Source organism: Labeo rohita, chromosome 6 (assembly GCF_022985175.1).
Source record: "Labeo rohita strain BAU-BD-2019 chromosome 6, IGBB_LRoh.1.0, whole genome shotgun sequence".
NCBI lineage: Eukaryota > Metazoa > Chordata > Actinopteri > Cypriniformes > Cyprinidae > Labeo > Labeo rohita.
The window spans coordinates 32,173,382-32,193,148 of record NC_066874.1 but is presented as its reverse complement, the minus strand read 5'-3'; the positions used below and the strand labels follow the sequence as shown (position 1 = coordinate 32,193,148).

Sequence of the window (19,767 nt, the reverse complement as noted above, 5' to 3'; positions counted from 1 at the left end):
ACGCGGGCGTCATTCATGACTCTTGTCCTTGCTACGCAACGCCACAGACTGTACAAACCACCAAGTTAACCAATCAGAGTAGCCGCCTACGCGGCAATAAAACGCGACGCGACAAGCTAGAACGCGCCCAGCTGACGTCAGCATCGAGTTGACCAATCAAAGCGCTTGCGGCGTCGTGCTCTCTCGCAGTGTAGTTGTTAAAAAGGAAGCGGTGTAGACGGACACGAAGATGCCATAACAAACAGCAACAGAAGAGCTGCAAAGGCAAAAACTTGTGCAAAATGAGGCGTGGCGCTTCAGTTTAGAATACCCGAGAAAATGACTGACGTGAGGATCTGGCGTAAAAGGAGGCGGGGCGAGAAATGATGTCAATCATGTTATGTTGATGTACATACTCGCGGTCTCATCACACGCGAGCCGTTCTCCAGGTAAACGCAAAGTGCCGAGGACAACGTAAGCAAGGTAAAGTGGTCTGCTTGAGGTATTTACAACTTATGACATTGTTTTTTATTACAAATCAATTTTATTTATGCTACAGTTGTCTTGTTATTAGTGCTGAGAGGGAAATCTGATGATATTAATATCAGAATATTGCAGGTTTCATGTCAGTGAAACATAGAGAGGTTTTGATATCGCATGTTAAATGTTTAAAAAATAAAAATTGAACAAGTATAATTTTTGGTACTTTTTACATATTAAAAATACTAATTAAACACAAATTTTAAATGAAGGTTAGGAAAGTAGCATGTTGCACGGTACAAAATATATCTGATACTTTTACTCTACCGTGGTAACGGTACAGTACATTTAGCAAGACATGTTTACAGTATCAGAAGGTATTTTATAGTGCTTTGATGTATACCATAGTAATACCAAACATCCCATACCATATTGATATACCACAGTATTTACATAGAACTTAAAATAACACTAAAGAATTACCATGTGGTATGTCCAGAACTGTACCACCATGGTAGCCTGTCAACAAAAACATCATATGCTATCATACTTGTAGTTACTTTTAGTTATTTTAACTTTGTTGTTGTGTTTATCACTGACGTTTTTCTTTTCTGTTGCCTTTGAGGTTGTTATTGTAGTCTCTTTAATAATATTTTGTTTCTCCCTGTTTAAATGTTGCTAGGGCTGTGTTTACATCCTCAGGACACCACAAACGTGCTCGTTACGCCATGTAGTTCATGACTACCAGCTATATTTTTTCTGTAGGTCTGAAAGTATGCGAAGAATGTGGGCTGTCGTAATTGCCCACCATATGGATTAAAGAACTTAAAGACCACAGAAAACACACTGAATAGCTTGTTTGCCACTTACGCCATTCCAGACCTCCACATTTTATTTTACTGTATATTTTTGTTGTGTTCATTTCATTAAGACATCAGTGTACTTTGATATATACTATAGTACTGAAATTCTTGTTGCATGGCATTTAGTACTCCGCGGTACTTCCAAGCATATGATAAATCACGTGATAAAGCCATACTTTCTGGTACTTTTTTGTATAAGGTGGCGATACTATGGTACTTGTTTTGTGCTGCCTTGTACAAAAAGTACCTTATTACCCCAGTATATACATGGAAAAACCCTGTTTTGGTAATATACCATAATGGAAATTAAGTACCTTACGTTGACTTTTAGATACCCTTGCATGTATACAATAGTATTGCCGCACGTAAAGCTCATTCGGTCTACTTATTAGGAGCCACTGAGCAGTTTATGGCGTAGAGCGGTTAGTTATATATGCATGAGAGGAACATGGAAAGTTATGTTTTATGTGAATAGATGCCATTGAACAGGCTCCTAGAAGATCCTTCTCCGCCAGCAGGGGTTAAATAAGCTGTCACTGATGAAATGCATGTGTATGTACATTCACGGCCAGTAAATTACATATCACATGAACATGCAGCAGTGAGACCGAAGAGTCTGCAGTAAATACTTGTGCTCTTTTTAGACACTAGAAATTATGTTTTCTTTGGTTTTATAGCCTCATGATATGTATCTAGAGAGAGAGAGTGAGAGACTTAATTTCTGTGGAATATAATCACACCCAGGTTGTTACTGTCAAAATTATGACTAATTTCTGTGTCATTGTAAGAATGAGATGATTTTAGAGCAGAATTGACTGTTGAAGATGGCAAGTTCATTATGACAAAGATAAGAAATATATAAGACTGTTGAGGGTGTAATGCAAGTTGTGGTGTGATTTGGTTTTAGTTAAACCTCTCACACCCCAAACCACAGGGATTTTAATTAGCATAACAGTTTGTAACTTAGTAACTTAGTTGCATGTTTTCATTTTAGATGCATTCACATGCATATTGAGTAAAATATGTATGCATAATTGAGATTAAACTATAAGTGACCTACATGCAGTAGTTGTGCTGGTTTCGTGTCTTTCATATCATCTTCACTTTCTTTCCTCTGACATGATACAATTATTTAAACACAAATTTCTCAGCTAGTCATTATCACAAACTAAAGAGCTCTCGTCTTTATTTTGTGATTTAAGGCATATTGTTGGCTTTTACACTATAATGTAAAGTGTTTTTACACATCTGTCTCGTTCAGGTTGTGTGTGTCCATGCATGTATGAGGATCAGGATGGATGTGGAGGAGACAGGAGCAGGTCAGATGGAGGCAGAGGCCGTAGAGGAAGAGGCACCAGCTCCCAAACGTGGGAGAGGACGACCCCGCAAACAACCACAGGTCAGAGAGGTGCAATGATATAGATAGATAGATAGTTAGATAGATTGATAGATAGGTGGCATAAACGTTTAGAAGAACTGGAATAAATGAATTAAAACCAAGTGAACTGAATCCCTCAGGAGTCTGTTGAAGCCTCTGCTCCCAAGAGGCCGAGAGGAAGGCCGAGAGGCAGTAAAAATAAAGGCCAGCGGGTCACTGCCAAAGTAAGAGAACTTACTGGAGAGCACTTAAACTTAAGCTGAATTATGCTTGTTCAGACATATAACATGCTCTCTTATTCCTTCATCTGTTTTTGGATGTAGGTAGAGCCACCTAGAGAACGGAGACCTCGAGGTAGACCAAGAAAATGGGTGAGAATCACACAGACTTTCCTTTAAACTCTGCAGCATGGTTAAATGAGCAGCTAATTAACTCAATTCTAACAGAATGTACATGCAATAAAAACAGATGTATGTACACTACCAGTCAAAAGTTTTTGAATAGTAAGATTTTTAATGTTTATTTAAAGAAGTCTCTTCTGCTCACCAAGCATTTGCATTCATTTGATCCAAAATACAACAAAAGCAGTAATATTGTGAAATATATTTAGTATTTAAAATAACTGCTTTCTATTTGAATATATTTTAAATGTAATTTATTCCTGTGATCAAAGCTTAATTTCAGTATCATTACTCCAATCTTCAGTGTCACATGATCCTTCATGATCATTATATATGCTGATTTGTGTTTAAGAAACATTTATTATTATTACTATTATTATTATTATTATTTTTATCAATATTTAAAACAGTTGAGTACTTTTTTTTTTTCAGGATTCCTTGATGAATAGAAAGATCCAAAGATCAGCATTTATCTGAAATAAAATCTGAAATAAAACTCTTTGTAACATTATACACTATAACTTTTAAAAGCTTGAAGTATAATTGTTTATTTTTTGGGAGGAAAGAAATTATAGAAATTAATACTTTTATTTAGCAAGAATGCTTTAAATTGATTGAAAGTGATGATAAAGACATTTATAATTTTACAAAAGATTTCTATTTCAGATAAATGTTGTTCTTCTGAACTTTCTATTCATCAAAGAAACATGAAAACAATGTACTCAGCTGTTTTCAACATAATAACAATAATAATAGTAATAAATGTTTTTGAGTAATTATGCTAAAAATTTACAGGAATAAGCCGCATTTTAAAATATATTCAGATAGAAAACAGTTTAAATAGTAAAAATATTTCAAAATTGTACTTTTTTCTGTACTTTGGATCAAACCAGTGCAAGCTTGGTGAGCAGAAGAGACTTCTTCAAAAAAAACATCAATAATCTTACTGTTCAAAAACTTTTGATTGGTAGTGTATAAGACTTGAAAATTATTATAAATGAGCGGTTTCTGCAGGTTAGCATTTGTAAATGGTAAACACAATCCCCTTTTTTTAATTTTGTTACCCTTTTAAATATGGGAATCAAACATTACCCTATTTATTTGATTAGATATTCCTGGTTTTATTGTTAAGTGCATATTATGCCAAAAAGAAGTCTTCAGTTTTCTTGTAAAATATCATGTTTTGCTGTTTGTGTTGAGCAATTTTCAAAGGTGGAAATGTCATTTGTTTTCTTTCTCTCACATTCTTTGTTTCTTTCATTTATAGCCTCAGAAGACTGTTCATCAGGAAGAACAGCAGGTAAAAAAATATATAACATTTAATAAGTCTATGATTTATCTTAGTCTTTTATGATTTCCAGTGTCAAAATATATTTTTAAAAATATTTTTAAATGAATAAATATACATTCTCTTTGATATTTAAAAGTATGGGGCAAGAAATGCTCACCCAGGCTGCAACTATTTCATCAAAATCCAGTAAAAATAGCAATATTCTTGTAATTCAAAGTCTTCAAGTCACATGATACTTCAGAAATCATTCTAATATACTGCTTTGTTTTTATTGTCAATGTTGAAATCAGTTGTGCTGCTTAATATTTTTGTGGAAACTGTGATTTAAAAATTTCATGACTGTTTGATTAAAGAACAGCATTTATTTGAAGTAGAACTCTTTTGTAACATTATAATTGCCTTAGCTGTCATGTTTTATCAATTTAATGCATCCCTGCTGAATAAATACAGTCATTTCTTTCAAAAAAATAAATCTTAAACTTTACAGTTAGACTGCTTACTTTATATGGACACAGCAGTTTTCATAGAAATGTTTTCTACTCACTTAAAGTGACTCGTTTCAATAATGAAACCCGATTAGTCGAGTCGATTATTTTCATTATCGATCATATAGATTAGTTGTTTGCAGCTCTCTAACCCATAATGAACAAAATGAATACTCCTGCATGAGAATCATCTCATTCCGTTAAACACTTAACCTGATAAACATGTCGATCAGAGACTGTCAGGAGTTGCAGTTCTTTTTGAAATGAAACCGGAGATGTGTTCAGAAACCGTGTAAAACTCCCCGTTACTCATACAGTTCTCAGGTTAGCACAGAGTTAAATGACTCAGTGAGTTTAAGGGAAACTCAACAGAGCTCCTTACATTTCTTAGTTTCCTGTCCCAACTGATTCTCAGGTCATGATTCTCAGGTCATGCACACACATCCACGTGCACACACATTCCTCATGTGTTCTCTTTCCACTCCACCCAGCCTGATCCTGCCATTCAAGGGGCGGAGTCAACAGAGGAGCCGCCCATTCAGACTCCGCCTGCTGCATTACCATCGCAGGAGAGCGACTAAAACTACCTCAGTGTTGACTTTGATACTACATCAGGGGTAATTCAGCGAATATCTCAACTGCCTCCATGTACACTGTAACAGGTGAATATGTGCCAGTGCTCGCTATGTGCCTTTGGCAAGATCAGACTACATTTTTTTCATCTCAAAAGCGACCCTAAAACCTGTATACTACCATCACAAGTCTTTATGGTGGACACCTGACTGCAGGTTACCCTGCCATTTTAAAAACTAAAAATAATATTTTTTCTTTTTGTTTATCATCTAGATCAGGGGTGGCGAACTCCGGTTCAACCCTAATAAAAACTCACCGGCCTGTAGCTTCCTAGTCACCCTTTAGACCTTGATTGGCTAGTTCAGGTGTGTTTGATTAGGGTTGAAACAAAACTCTGCAGGGCTGCGGGTCTTCGCCACCCCTGATCTAGATTCTTAAAGAAATGGTTCACCCAAAAATGAACATTTGCTGAAAATGTAACCATCTTGCTCACCAATGGATCCCCTGCAGTGAATGGGTGCCGTCAGAACGAGAGTCCAAACAGCTGATAAAAACATCACCACTCCAGTCCATCTCATATTTAAAAATACAACAGCATATTTGTTTAAAGCTGTTTTGGACTGTTTTAATACTTGGAAATGGTGAAGTTAAATATGCCCTAAATTATGGAAACACTCCGCTTTTTGCTTCACAAGATGTTAGTTGATAGACTGGAGTGGGCTGGATTACTTGTGGATTATTGTGATGTTTTGGTCACTAATTCTGACGGCACCCATTTACTACAGAGGATTTACTGGTGAGCAAGTGATGTAATGCTAAGTTTCTCCAAATCTGTTACCATGAAGAAACAAACTCATTTACATCTTGGATGGCCTGAGGGTGTGTAAATGTTCTGCCAGTTTTCATTTTGGGGTAAACTAATCCTTTAAAGTGAACTAGAAACAGAATTTAAACTTAAAACACGTTTTATTGTGCACAATTTTGCCCAATACATGTAACATTCAAGATTTTGGAGTTTAAAGAAAAAATTAAAAATCCAAAGATGAAATCATCACCATATATGGATGATGCCTGGGTTATATTAAGTGTGTTTAATCTTCTCAGGATTCTGGAAACATTATATTACCAAAACTTGAAATTTGCTCCTCAGTCAAATGTTGCGACTTTTTAAATGATTGATCTTAATGTATAATGCTCATTTTTATTGTTTTATTTTAATATTTACAATGGAAAGAATAGATTCAAATGCATCTGTTTACACCAAATGATAATGAGTTCATAAACAATCATTATAATTCACAACATGATGATGGTGAAATTCAGTACCTCAACGTCAGAAACCTCAATGATTTTGTTTTCTCACACATACTATACAATGGATTACTTGTCATTTTTAAATATTCTCAGTGACCGGTCTCTAGAACAGGATAACATTTTGGCACTATATTTTCATAATTTTCATATTTTTTTAATCATTGAGTCTGCTATGAATTATGTTATTGTGCTGATTTGGGATGATGTTTAGAACATGACTGATGTTTAAAGCATTTCCTATTGACAGTACAGTTGTGTTGTGTTAAATATTACAGTTCACTTACAGTAGATGCACTTAAAAACAGGTATAATGGTTCTTCACAAAATTTTGTTCAAAAAAGAACCTTTTTCTGATCAGGAAGTTTTTATGCATCATGGTATATAGTGCTATGTATTAAAACATTTGACAATGTGCCTCATTAATACAGACTCAGGTAACTTACCTCTTTTTTTGTTTTTCAAAGGCCAGTAATGCTGTTTATGCAACCGTATGTCAGTGAATAAAGTTTCTGTTTGAGACACGTTTACATGATCTATCAGTTGTCTTTATTGCATTTAACCAAAACAACTTCCTTTCAAGAGTTTTCAAGAACACACCTGCACGTCATTGTGTAAATAGCTTTTTTTATTATGTCCTTCATTGTCATAAAAGTTAAAAATGTCTTTAAAATGATCCGCCGCTGGTTTGTGGTGCACAAAGAAATTATTACATTTTGCTATTTCATCTACACAACCACACACGCACACACAAAATAATCACTTCTTTCATTGTAAATCTCATGTAATCAGTCAACATTCATCATTTATACAGATTCACAAGCTCAGTGACAGAACGTTTGTGTTTCAGCTGAAACAGTGAGTTCATGTCACATGGAAGATCTTTATAATACTGTCTGACTGATGTCACATCTGACACTTCATCACGATATAAATTAAATGTAACTTTAAAGCTTTAAAAGCTAAATTCTATTCTCAGGGCAAGTTCATGTCCTTCCTTTTCGTAAACACATCAGTTCACAAAACACTTTCAGCTGTGAATAAATAATAAACCATGTGGTTCTCTCATTCACCAAACTAACAAAGATTCCTCACAAACAGAGGTTGCATGTAGAGTCCCTTCTTTAAAAAAAAATATTTTATCAGTCATTCAGAAACACAGTGAGCCTCATTCAACTTTCTAAAATGATTTTGTAAATTGTCACATCACGCACATTTTACAAACCATTCTCTTGATGCTGTATGTATGAGGCTCTAAGTGAGTCTTATTATGGCTAGAGATTAAAATAAAGTCCATGTTGTATGAGTGTTCATAACTGTTGGACAGATCCAGTTGACTTTTGTAGTAGTGAAGAACTCTTGTTTTTGCAAGTGTCCTTAAACTGTATAAATCTTATCACTGTACACTGTAAAAAATATTCTCATCATGTTTATTTGTTGCAATAATTTCTGTCATTTTCACTCAGATTCTGGGTTCACGGTCTTTGTCAATTCAAAGTGGTCAAAAAATGTAATGATCTTAAGCAAAAAATTCCTCTGGATGCTTTGCAGCGAATGGGTGCCGTCAGGATGAGAGTCCAAACAGCTGATAAAATCATCACAAGTAAGTTTAAATATGAGCCCCTATCCATAATATTGCTTTCTCCAGTGAAAAAGTTGTCTTGTTTGAATCAGGAGAGAAATCTGCACAGATTAAGCACTGTTTACAAGCCAAAACAGTTCTAAACAAATATGTGAATTGGTTTTGATGTGAGAACAACAGGATATGGAATTTTTCATTGCTTTGTTTCATTGTTTCACAAAATGTTAATTGATAGATGGGAGTGATGTGGATTACTTGTGGATTATTGTGATGTTTTTATTAACTGTTTGGACTTTCATTCTGACGGCACCCATTCACTGTAGAGGACCCACTGGACTGGATGAAAAAACACTCATCTGCATCTTCAATGCCTGGCAGGTGAGTAAATTTTCAGCAAATATTCCTTAAACACTGCAGGTTGTAACTTTGGTTTAAGAAATTATTAACTAAGCAGCAATTAACCCAATGTTTTACATTTTATTTTTTACAGTGTACTATATCATACCAAACATCAATGCAAATGTGACCCTGGACAACAAAACCAGTCTTAAGTCGCTGGGGTATATTTGTAGCAATAGCCAAAAATACATTGTATGGGTCAAAATTATTGATTTTTCTTTTATGCCAAAAATCATTAGGAAATTAAGTAAAGATCATGTTCCATTAAGATATTTTGTAAATGTCCTTCTGTAAATATATCAAAACTTAATTTTTGATTTGTAATATGCATTGCAAAGAACTTAATTTGGACAACTTTAAAGGCGATTTTCTCAATATTTTGATTTTTTTGCACCCTCAGATGCCATATACTGAAATAGTTGTATCTCGGCCAAATATTGTTCGATCTTAACAAACCATACATCGATGGAAAGCTTATTTATTCAGCTTTCAGATTATGTATAAAGCTCAATTTAGAAAAATTGACACTTATGACTGGTTTTGTGGTCCATGGTCACAAATATTCCTGAATCCCAGTTGTCCAGATTTTTGTGTCCCTTTTTTCCTGCGAAGCATGTGAGTGTCGTCATGCATTAATGGCATCGGCCACGTCAGTGAAAACAAGTCGACTGGGTTTCTGAGTTGTTCCCTGACTTGTGGTCAGTGTCTGTGGTGGGAAAGAGAGAGTGAACGTAAGTAAACAATACAGGATATAGACAGTAGAACATTATAGAATATATTTAATACAAATGCAAATCTAGTTCTGCAATGTAACATTGCACAAATATGTATTAGCAAAATAAAATATTGACAGTATGAGAATGAGACTAATGAGGTTCCTAGTGCCAGAACACAAATGGTGGCGAGTTTAAAAGTGGATTCAGTCACAGCTGTAGTTTGATGATGAGTATTAGTGATATTATATGGATAACTGACACATTTACAGTGATGAATACTTTACCACAAATAACAAACCACATGGCCTGGTGTCAGAACTTAAAAGAAATGAGAATGGTAGAAACTGAAATTTAGAAAAAGCATTCAAAAATGTATATCTCAGCATCTATCATTCTATTGTTCTATCTATATGTCTATCTATCTATGCACAAAAATAATCATTTTAGTTTAGAATCAGCAGTGTATGCCCTAAGATTTTTGTTAGTTTGTATGTTTTGTGGTTCTCTTACTTTGGAGTTTGGTCCCGCTGGGCTTCCGTCTCGTCCGTGGTCCAAGAGTTCCTGCTCTAGATCATCCTGTTCTTCAGCTGGATCAAAGTTATACATGGGCATAAGCTGGTGTCTCAGTTTTTCCAGCCTATAGAGAAAAACCACCACAGCTTCATTAGTGAAATTCCTCTATAAGGGAAATATCAGAGGGTTCCAGAAATATTAACTGAAACATTTGATTTTTAAGACTGTAGTGGAGTAATACAGGAATGTCCAATTTCTTACCTCTTCTTTTTCCTGATGTACAGAAGCTGGTGAGAAGAAGAAAAATGCATGAATGTTATATATAAGATTCACATATTACATTCTTAAATAATTAAAAGGGGAGATTATCTTATATAAATGTTCAAGAAAGTCTAGTGCATCTATAGTAAACATATTAGCATGAAAACTCGAATGATAATCAGGTGTGAAGCATTGCAGTGATGAGGGAAATGCAAGTACAGTATTCTAGTCAAATAAATGTCTGCTATCATCTATTCTATAACTTGAAATATATATGTATGACTTCTAGTATTTATATGACTCAATAATTTTATCAGAAAAGAGTGTAATTCTAAATAATGAAGTGCATCTGCTTAAACTTTGAGAAGAACTTTTCAAATGTGTGGGATTAATACGATTTTCTTAATGTTTTTGAAAGAAGTCTCTTATGCTCACAAATACCACGTTTATTTGTGGAAAAAATACTGTAAAAACAGTAAAATTGTGAAATATTATTACAATTTATAATACCTGTTTTCTATTTGAATATACTTTAAAATGTCATTTATTCCTGTGATGCAAAGCTGAATTTTCAGCATCATTACTCCAGTTTTAAGTGTCACATGATCCTTCAGAAATCATTCTAATATGCTGATTTGATGCTCAAAAAAACATTTCTTATTATTATTTATGTTGAAACAGTTGTGCTGTTTCTATTTGAATATATTTTAAAATGTAAATAATTCCTGTGATGCAAAGCTGAATTTTTAGCATCATTACTCCAGTTTTAAGTATCACATGATCCTTTAGAAATCATTCTAATATGCTGATTTGATGCTTAAAAAAAAACAAAAAAACAGTTGTGCTGCTTTACATTTTTTTGTGGAAACTGTGATACATCTTTCAGGGTTCTGTAATGAGTTTAAAAGAATTGCATTTATTTACTTTTGAACAATCGCATTTGACTTGTTTTGAGCAAATTACAAAATTTTGGGCTGTACTATCCCATTAAGACGTTAATGTTGTCATTATCATCGAGTTTGCTCACCACGACAACAGCCAGCCCAATGACTGTGATGATGCCAAAGGGTACAAGCACCATCCCCACCCCAGCGCCTTCCACTGACGCGATGGGGAGCTGTGTGGAGTTTAGGCCGGTGTCGTTGGCGGACGAAGTGACGGAGCGGAAGGTGGTCCTGGACGTCATGTTCTCCGGCTCAGTTCTGGGTTCTGCTGAACTTGTGAGAACGGGAAAGAAGGTGGTGAGGGAGAGTGTGGGGGCCGGGAACGGGGTCAGGGTTTGGGTGGAGGTGAACATGTCGGGTTTGGTAGTGGTTAGAGACATGGCTCTTGCAGGACGCCGCCGCGGAGGCGAGCCGAGTGCGTTTCAAAGGCAACCCTACTGGGATTCAGTCCTGCAGCAGGCCTGGGCCATGATGCTCAGGGTGATCCTGAACTCCTGCAAGAATCCTGTGAAAGAACATTTGATGTTAGATACAATTTGGCTTTGTTTTTTTAAACATAGAGAGCTAACATGCTGACTGCTAAGTTTAGAGCAGCTTGGGGGCTATGGAAAAGTGTAGAAAAACTGGGGAAAAAATAAAATAAAAGTGAAAAATAATAATGAAGTAAATATTATGAAAATAATTGTAGTTTTTATATTTTATTTTCAACATTATTAATGTTTCATTCATTCTGAAGACTGTTTGAAAATAATGGGATTAATCACTTAGTCTGTATATACTATATATATGACTATATATAATACACTGCCCTCCAAAAGTTTGAAAACGCTATTACAGCTTTGCATAATCTGAGCCTAAATTCATTGTATTCTAAACTTAATTGGCAATCAATTGTTGAAGCTATTAAGGTGTGTTGACCCAAAAATCTTTTAAAAACCTGGGCCAAGTTTAAACCAGTAACCAGGCATCACAGCTGGCAAAGGGGCATGTCTGACTCTGACATGTATATATTGCCATTATTATGTAATCAAAATGAAAATTATTATTGCTGGTCTTCAGAGATAATGTCAAGTTACTTTAATGTATTTGTACCAAAAAATGATAAGGATTTATGCTGCTATCGTCCAAAACCACACTTTGCCAGGGGTGTTTCCAAACTTTTGAAGGGCAGTGTATTCACCTTATTTTTCAATGCGGAAGTAAGCTGCTTTTGTGCAGCTAAAAATAGCTGGAAGTGGATGAGACCGGAAGCCAGACACAAAAAATTTACTAATGGCTACACCCACTCTTATGGGAAAAATAAGGTGGATACTTCACTGAAAACTGGAGTAATGATGCAGAAAATTCAGCTTTGCATCACAGGAATAAATTACATTTTAAAGTATATTCAAATAGAAAACAGTAATTATAAATTGTAATAATATTTCACAAATTTACTGTTTTTACTGTATTTTTTTTTCCAAATTAATTCAGCATTTGTGAGCATAAGAGACTTCTTTCAAAAGCATTAAAAAAATCTTATTGATCTCAAACATTTGAAAACTTCTTCTAAATGTTTACTTTAAGCAGATACACATAATTATTTAAAATTACACTATTTTCTGACAAAATTATTTATTATTTATATAAAATAATCTCAGTTTAATTGATTGAAAATGTAATATGTTAAATATCACACTTAGTTATATATATATATATAATTAGTGGGTAAAAAAGTGGGTAAAAAAGAAACAGTGTAGCCTACACTGTAAAAAAACAATTTGTTGAGTCAACTTAAAATAATTTGTTACCTGGCTGCCTTAAAATTTTAATTCAACTTGAAATGTTAAATTATACTAAGTGACAACTTTAAATTGATTCAACTTTAAATTTTAAGGCAGCTGGGTTACTTACCCATCTGTTAAGTTTAACAAACACAAATATCTACGTTGTTACTTAGTACAACTTAACATTTCAAGTTGACTAAACTTATTTGAGTTGACTGAACTTAAAATTTGAAGGCAGCAGAGTAACAAATTATTTTAAGCTGACTCAACAAATTGTGTTTTTTGTTTTTTACAGTGTACTAGAAACACAAAAACACATGTTTTCCACATAATATTTTATTGTATCTTTTCTCACCTAGGGTGCATTTATGTGATCAAAAATACAATAAAAACAGTAAAATTGTGAAATATTATTTCAATTTAAAATAACAATTTTCTATATTAATTCAGTGTAAAATGTAATTTATTCCTGTGATGCAAGGCTGAATTTTCAGCATCTTCAGTGTCACATGATCCTTCAGAAATCATTCTAATATGCTGATTTGCTGCTCAAAAAACATCTTATTATTATCAATGTGCTGCTTCATATTTTTGTGTAAACCTTGATACTTTTTTTTTTTTACCGTTCTTTGATGCATAGACGTTCAAGAGAACAACACTTTTGATCAATTTATTGCATTCTTGCTGGATAAAAGTATTAAAAGCATTCTTTAAAAAAAAATCTCACTGACCCCAAACACTCTGCAAAAGATGAGATTTGATCAAATTAGGAATTTCAAAAGACCGTATAGTGTTTCTCCTAAAAGAATGTGCCAAACGCAACGTTAAGCATTTTCTTGATTTCGTTATGAACATCTGAATTAAGAAACTTATTGCATTTGAAAGCACCCAATCGATTAGTAACTCACAAAGGGAAAAAAAGGAATTTTTGATACATTCATGTTTGGAAAGCAGCGGCTCTATCAGTGAGAAAATCTGTGTGTGATTGCATGATCTTGACAGAAAGTGTGGGTTCATGGCGTGAGTGTGTGTGTACGTGAGTACAACCCTGTGGACGCCATATGGATGTGTGAGCTTTTAAGATACTGTTGACAAACCGCAAGCTTCCTTCCACACTACAACCGTTAGGATCAGTGTGTACGCGCGTTTGTGGATGTGGGGGCTGAAGGCAGGAACGAGGTTCGACGCTTAAAATAGAGAATAGGAGAATCTGCTGTTGAGATCTCGGTGGATGTGAATGAGAATGTAGAAATCTCCTAAACCGCAGCCTGTCTCCATTCACAAAGAACTGCTTGTGCAGTTAAAGGGGCATGTTAAAAAATGAAAATTCAGTTATCATTTTCTCATCTTCATATCATTCCAGATCCATTCTTCAAGTCATGGACTGGAATTCTTTCACAGCAGTATAATAACTTTGCTGTTTGCTGAAAATTTGACTTGATTCTTGGTCTGTTTCTTACATAAAGCTATTGTTTGACTTCTGAAGACTATTGTGCATTAGTCATATGTACTACTTTTATGATACTTTTATGGTGCTTTTTGTTCAGTGTTTTGTTGTACAGACAAAAGCAGTGTGAGTATTATTATAATACATCTCCTTTTGTGTTCCACAGAAGAAAGCAAGTCATACAGGCTTGAAACAACATACTACTCAGTAAATTCAATTAATTCATTTAGACATAAATGTTCAGCTTGATCAATACAAATATAAAGACTTTTAAAACAAAGACAAACAGCTTTTGATGGGATGGATCACCCTTGATTTTATAGTATAAAAATTGACATGTACAATTAAAATGTTCTAAGTGCAAGTTTTATTCTTGAAATATGCTAAAAGTTTGTGGTCAGTAAGATTTTTTAGTAACGCTTTACAATAAGGTTCATTAGTTAATATTAGTTAACTACATTAGTTAACATGAATTAAGAATGAACAATACTTCTACAGCATTTATTAATCTTAGTTAATGTTAACATTAGTTAATGAACTGTGAACTAACATGAACTAACAGTGAACAACTATTTTTATTAACTAACATTAACATTGTATTGTTCATTGTTTATTCATGTTAATTAATCAAATTGATCAAAGGTGACAGTAAAGTTTTATATACATTTATAATGTTACAAAAAATCTGTATTTCAAATCAATGCTGTTCTGTTGAACTTTGTTCTTTTTGAAATTAGTTTAAATAAATTGCATTCTCAAATTTAAATAGAAAACAGTTATTTTAAATTGTAATATTATTTCACAATATTTGGGTTTCTGCTGTATTTTTTTAATGCTTCTTTGTTTAGTACAAGAGGCTAACCCACACCTAAACTGAAGGGTAGTGTATGTGTGCACGAAAATGTATGTGACTGAATGTGCATGATATATAGGTAATTTTCACAAAGCTTGTAAAGAAATGTTCTGATTAGGGCTGTCAAACAATTAATCGCAATTAAATGCATACAAAATAAAAGTTTGAGTTTGCCAAATTTATGTGTGTGTACTCTGTGTAATTATTATGTGTATGTATGTATATATATATATATATATTATACAATATATACGTTAATTTGTGTGTATTTATATATACATAATAACTACACACACATATATTAGGCAAACTCAAACTTTTATTTTGTATGCGATTAATTGCAATTAATCATTTGACAGCCCTAGTTCTGATCCTATTTCACCATTAATTTTTTTATTAAACACATTTTCTTCCCAAGTTATCATTACTGTCATGCAAAAACATCTTATTCTCCCTATGGTGATGCAAAAAGATTTAATAAAATAAATAAATAAATAAATAATTTGCATATGATTTAAATAGTAAAATATTTACATATGATGATATGTGACTCTTGACCACAAAACTTGTGAATTTTTTTTAATTGAGATTTATACATCATCTGAAAGTTGAATAAATAAGCTTTCCATTTGTGTATGGTTTGTTGGCAATATTTAGCTCAGATACAGGTGCAAGCATGCAAAAAATCTAAATATTAAAAGTTGTCCAAATGAAGTTCTTGGCAATGCATATTACTAATCCAAAATTATTTTTTGATATATTTACGGTAGGAAATTTACAAAATATCTTCATGGAACATGATCTTTACATCCTAATGATTTTTGGCATAAGAGAAAAATCAATCATTTTGACCCATACAGTGTATTTTTGGCTATTGCTACATATTACCTGTCCTACTTAGGACTGGTTTTGTGATCCAGGGTCACATATTTGTTGTACTGTTTATTAGCTGATTAAATAAAAAATAATTACATCAATTATTGAGAATCACATTTTAGAGTAACTGGAATTTTAAAAAATATCGCAGGGATAGTTCAACCAAAAATCTTTCTTTTGTGTTCTACATACTAAAGAAAGATATAGGTTTAAAAACAACAGAATTTTGCAGAAGTTAAATGTAAATGCTATTTACATTTTGCTATATGTAAATAGCATTTAATTTTTCACATTTCAAATTTCAAATTTTAATTAAATTTAACATTTTAACACACATCAAATTTTTATTGGATATGCTTTCATGAGATTCACCCTATTTCTCCAAAAATACATAAGTGTGGGTTTGTTTTGTCTGTATGGGCATGTTTGTGTGTGCGTTTTTGTTGCCGTTAGATAGTTTTCTCCCTCTTTGCAGCAGCCGGGCAGCAGTGGGTGTCGTGGCAGGATGTGGGTACAAGAGTGGCACAGAGAGAGAGAAAGAGAGACAGCACCAGCCTGATACTGTACCTAGGAAAGCAAGTACCCAGAAATATGGCTCATGTTGAAAGCGATGCGTTTCGTAAGAGATGCACACAGATGCGTTCTTGCTTTCCCTCACGGGTTCTCTCTCTCACTCTCTCACTTTCTAACAACAGGCCTTAGGCCACCTGCAACTGACAAGCTGACTCTGATATATTCACACACTTGCAGATTTTAGCTGATCAGGTAAATATTAGTGATGTTTGCTAAGGCAAGCATCAGAATTATTGCTCAAACTTGGTACAAGTGTTTTGAACAAACCCTAAGAATTCTGAAGTGATCAGTGTTTTAGAATTTTTTGATGATAAAACAGGTGAAAAGCCCCACAGACTTACATTGAAGAAAAGACTAGATACATGTTTAAAGACCAGAATATCTGAATTTTAACCAGTAGCAGCTAGCCAGAATACCACAGCAACCAGCTAAAACAAGTGTTATTTTAGTATTATTTATACTGTATTTATGTATATTTTTAATTTATTTATATATATATATTCAGTTTAAATGTTAATTTCAGTTTAAATTTTAGTAGTTTTGTTTATTACAGATTTTTAAAATATATTTCTGTTCAGCTTTAGTTTTTATTTCAGTTTTATTTCAATTTTTATTTCCATAGCAACCAGCTAAAACCAGAGTTATTTTAGTATGATTTATACAGTATTTATGAATATTTAGATATTTTTTCCAGTTATTTTCAGTTTAAATTTTAGTAATTTTGTTTACTACAGATTGTTTCTACAGCATTTATGAATATTTATTATTATTATTATTTATTTTTTTTTTTTCAGTTTAAATGTTAATTTCAGTTTTAGTAATTTTTTTGTTACAGATTTTTTTTTTAATTTAGATTTATTTTTGGGCTTTTTTTATGCCATTATTTGGATAGGCCAGTGTAGATAAGACAGGAAAGCACTGGGTGAAGAGAGAGGGGAGTGGGATCGGCAAAGGACTACGACCCGGGATTCGAACTCGGGTCGCCGTGAGCGCAATTGCACTATATGTCGGCGCACTAACTGCGAGGCTATTATTTTAGTATTATTTATATAGTACTTATGAATTTTTTTTTTAGTAATTTTAGTAATTTTGTTTACTACGGATTTTAAAAAAATATAAAGTATTATTTATGCAGTATTTATGAATATTTAGATTTTTTACAAATATTTTCAGTTTCAGTTTTTTAATATTTTCAGTTTATTTTCACAGCAACCAGCTAAAGCCAGAGTTATTTTAGTATTATTTATACAGTATTTATGAATATTTTTAATTTTTTTTATATTTTCAGTTTACATTTTAGTAATTTTGTTTATTACAGATTTTTAAAACAAATTTCTGTTCAGCTTTAATTTTTATTTCATTTTCTATTTCCACAGCAACCAGCTAAAACCAGTGTTATTTAAGTATTATTTGTTCATTTCAGTTTAAATTTTATTAATTTTATTTACTACAGATTTTTAAAATGTATTTCTGTTCAGCTCTAATTTTAGGACTTAAACGTGATGCACCGACCACAAACAATAATTTCAGCTCATTCCACGGTGTGTAAAAACAAGCAAAAACAGTCTTTTAAAATTTAGTTTGAAAGCGGAAATGTGTGGTTTCTGTTTCCTTAAAAACACTTTGAATAAATCTTCCATGCAAAATTTATACTTATGCATCAATTCCTGTATGAATTTTGCTCTGTGTGAACACTACTTTATAGGATATCTAGTATCCTTACACATATTATACAAATTTACCTGCTTTACATTGTCATCACAGGAGTCATTTATAACTTAGGGAGCTTATATAAGATATAACTTTGCACAGGCAAGCAATTCTCATGATTTTATGTTAACACATGTAATGTTTAAGTCTTTTGGCTGCATGTACTTTCAAAATGTTACATTTTAAATTGATCCTGGTGCAGTGCATTGCTCTATAGACTTCCATTGCAAGTGCAAACCTGTAACTGTGATTTTGTTTGCTTATACACACTGAAATAGTCAACAACAACAGTCAAAACTCCTACAGGTGCTTCCTGTTTACTGATCTTTTTCCATTTTAAAAGGCATTTAGACACTGGAGACAGAAATATCTACATCCGATCCCAGTAATCTGTGTATTTGAGGGGTGGTAATTAGCTCCTTACATAATCATTTAGGGTGAACGCTCTGTCTCATCACTGTGTGTTTCACAAACAGTCTGCACGCTTAATGAAGAAACTGTTAGTCCCTCGGCCAATCAGAACGCTCCGGGTTCTCGTAAGCCTGCCTCCTCGACCAATCACAGGCCACCACAAGACAAAGATAGACATACCAACAAAGACACCAAAATAACATGCCTGCTCCTGTGCCTTATCAGTCATAAATCTGATTTTCTGCATGAACTGAACTGTGTCGAGTGTTTAAAAAGTGTAAAATGAGTGTAAATAAGCTGAAATCTGATTAGAAACTGTATGTCTTTTGTCAGAGGCTGCTGATATGACAGATACTGACCTATTCATGGAGAAATGTTGCCACGGCTGACGTCCTTCCAAGGTTTTCCAGGCAGCCGATGGAAAATAGAAGAGTGAATTACTCCTTTCACCCCTCCTCCTTCGATCCTCAGCTAGAACAGACCAGCTGAGAGGCTGTAAATTAAAAGGTTTTTCCCCCTCTAGGTCCCCGTTCACCACATTTTCTCCCTCTGTACAAAATCACATCTCATTTCTTCCTTCTCAGCTGTTTTCTGGTTTTCTTTCATAGCAATTTTATTCCAAGACAGGACTAGAAGAGCTACAAGGATGCTACAAACCCAAGCTATGTGATCCAGTAATGTCCCTCCTGCTTTCCTGAACTGCTATTGGATGGCTGTGGGGCAGCTTTTGGCTGTGATTGGCTTGTCTTTCTATCCATCTAGCTTAGCAGGGATGAGGACGGGATTTAATGGTTGAACACACCAGATGCTGTGAGTGTGTCCAGGGAAGAGAGTTTAGGGATTTTAACCCCTTGCTGCCTCACATGTGCATTATGTGAACTGAGGTGAGATGTGTTATGAGTAATGGGTCTCAAACTTTTATGGAAAAGCATTTTTGTAGTTCATTTTAGTTTTA

General features: G+C 33.7%; 2 protein-coding genes across 3 annotated transcripts; one reads left to right on the top strand and one right to left on the bottom strand.

Moving 5' to 3' along the window:
• Positions 1–202: 202 nt before the first annotated feature.
• On the top strand, positions 203–7,291 carry si:ch211-161c3.6 (high mobility group AT-hook 2b). 2 transcript variants are annotated; one of them, XM_051113526.1, is made up of 6 exons: positions 203–481; positions 2,584–2,721; positions 2,841–2,924; positions 3,024–3,071; positions 4,369–4,401; positions 5,369–7,291. In XM_051113526.1, exons 2-6 carry the CDS (start codon positions 2,605–2,607, stop codon positions 5,456–5,458), a joined length of 372 nt encoding a protein of 123 aa, XP_050969483.1. In that variant the 5' UTR covers positions 203–481; positions 2,584–2,604; the 3' UTR covers positions 5,459–7,291. The 2 variants fall into 2 exon arrangements, with proteins under 2 accessions (XP_050969483.1, XP_050969482.1); XM_051113525.1 differs by having other exon boundaries at positions 206–462.
• A 245-nt stretch (positions 7,292–7,536) lies between these two features.
• Positions 7,537–19,493, bottom strand: si:ch211-161c3.5 (uncharacterized protein C3orf18 homolog). The gene is made up of 5 exons (XM_051113550.1): positions 19,172–19,493; positions 11,260–11,681; positions 10,233–10,258; positions 9,969–10,095; positions 7,537–9,448 (listed from the first exon to the last, which is right to left on the bottom strand). Exons 2-5 carry the CDS (start codon positions 11,554–11,556, stop codon positions 9,368–9,370), a joined length of 531 nt encoding a protein of 176 aa, XP_050969507.1. The 5' UTR covers positions 11,557–11,681; positions 19,172–19,493; the 3' UTR covers positions 7,537–9,367.
• Between the last annotated feature and the right edge of the window lie 274 nt (positions 19,494–19,767).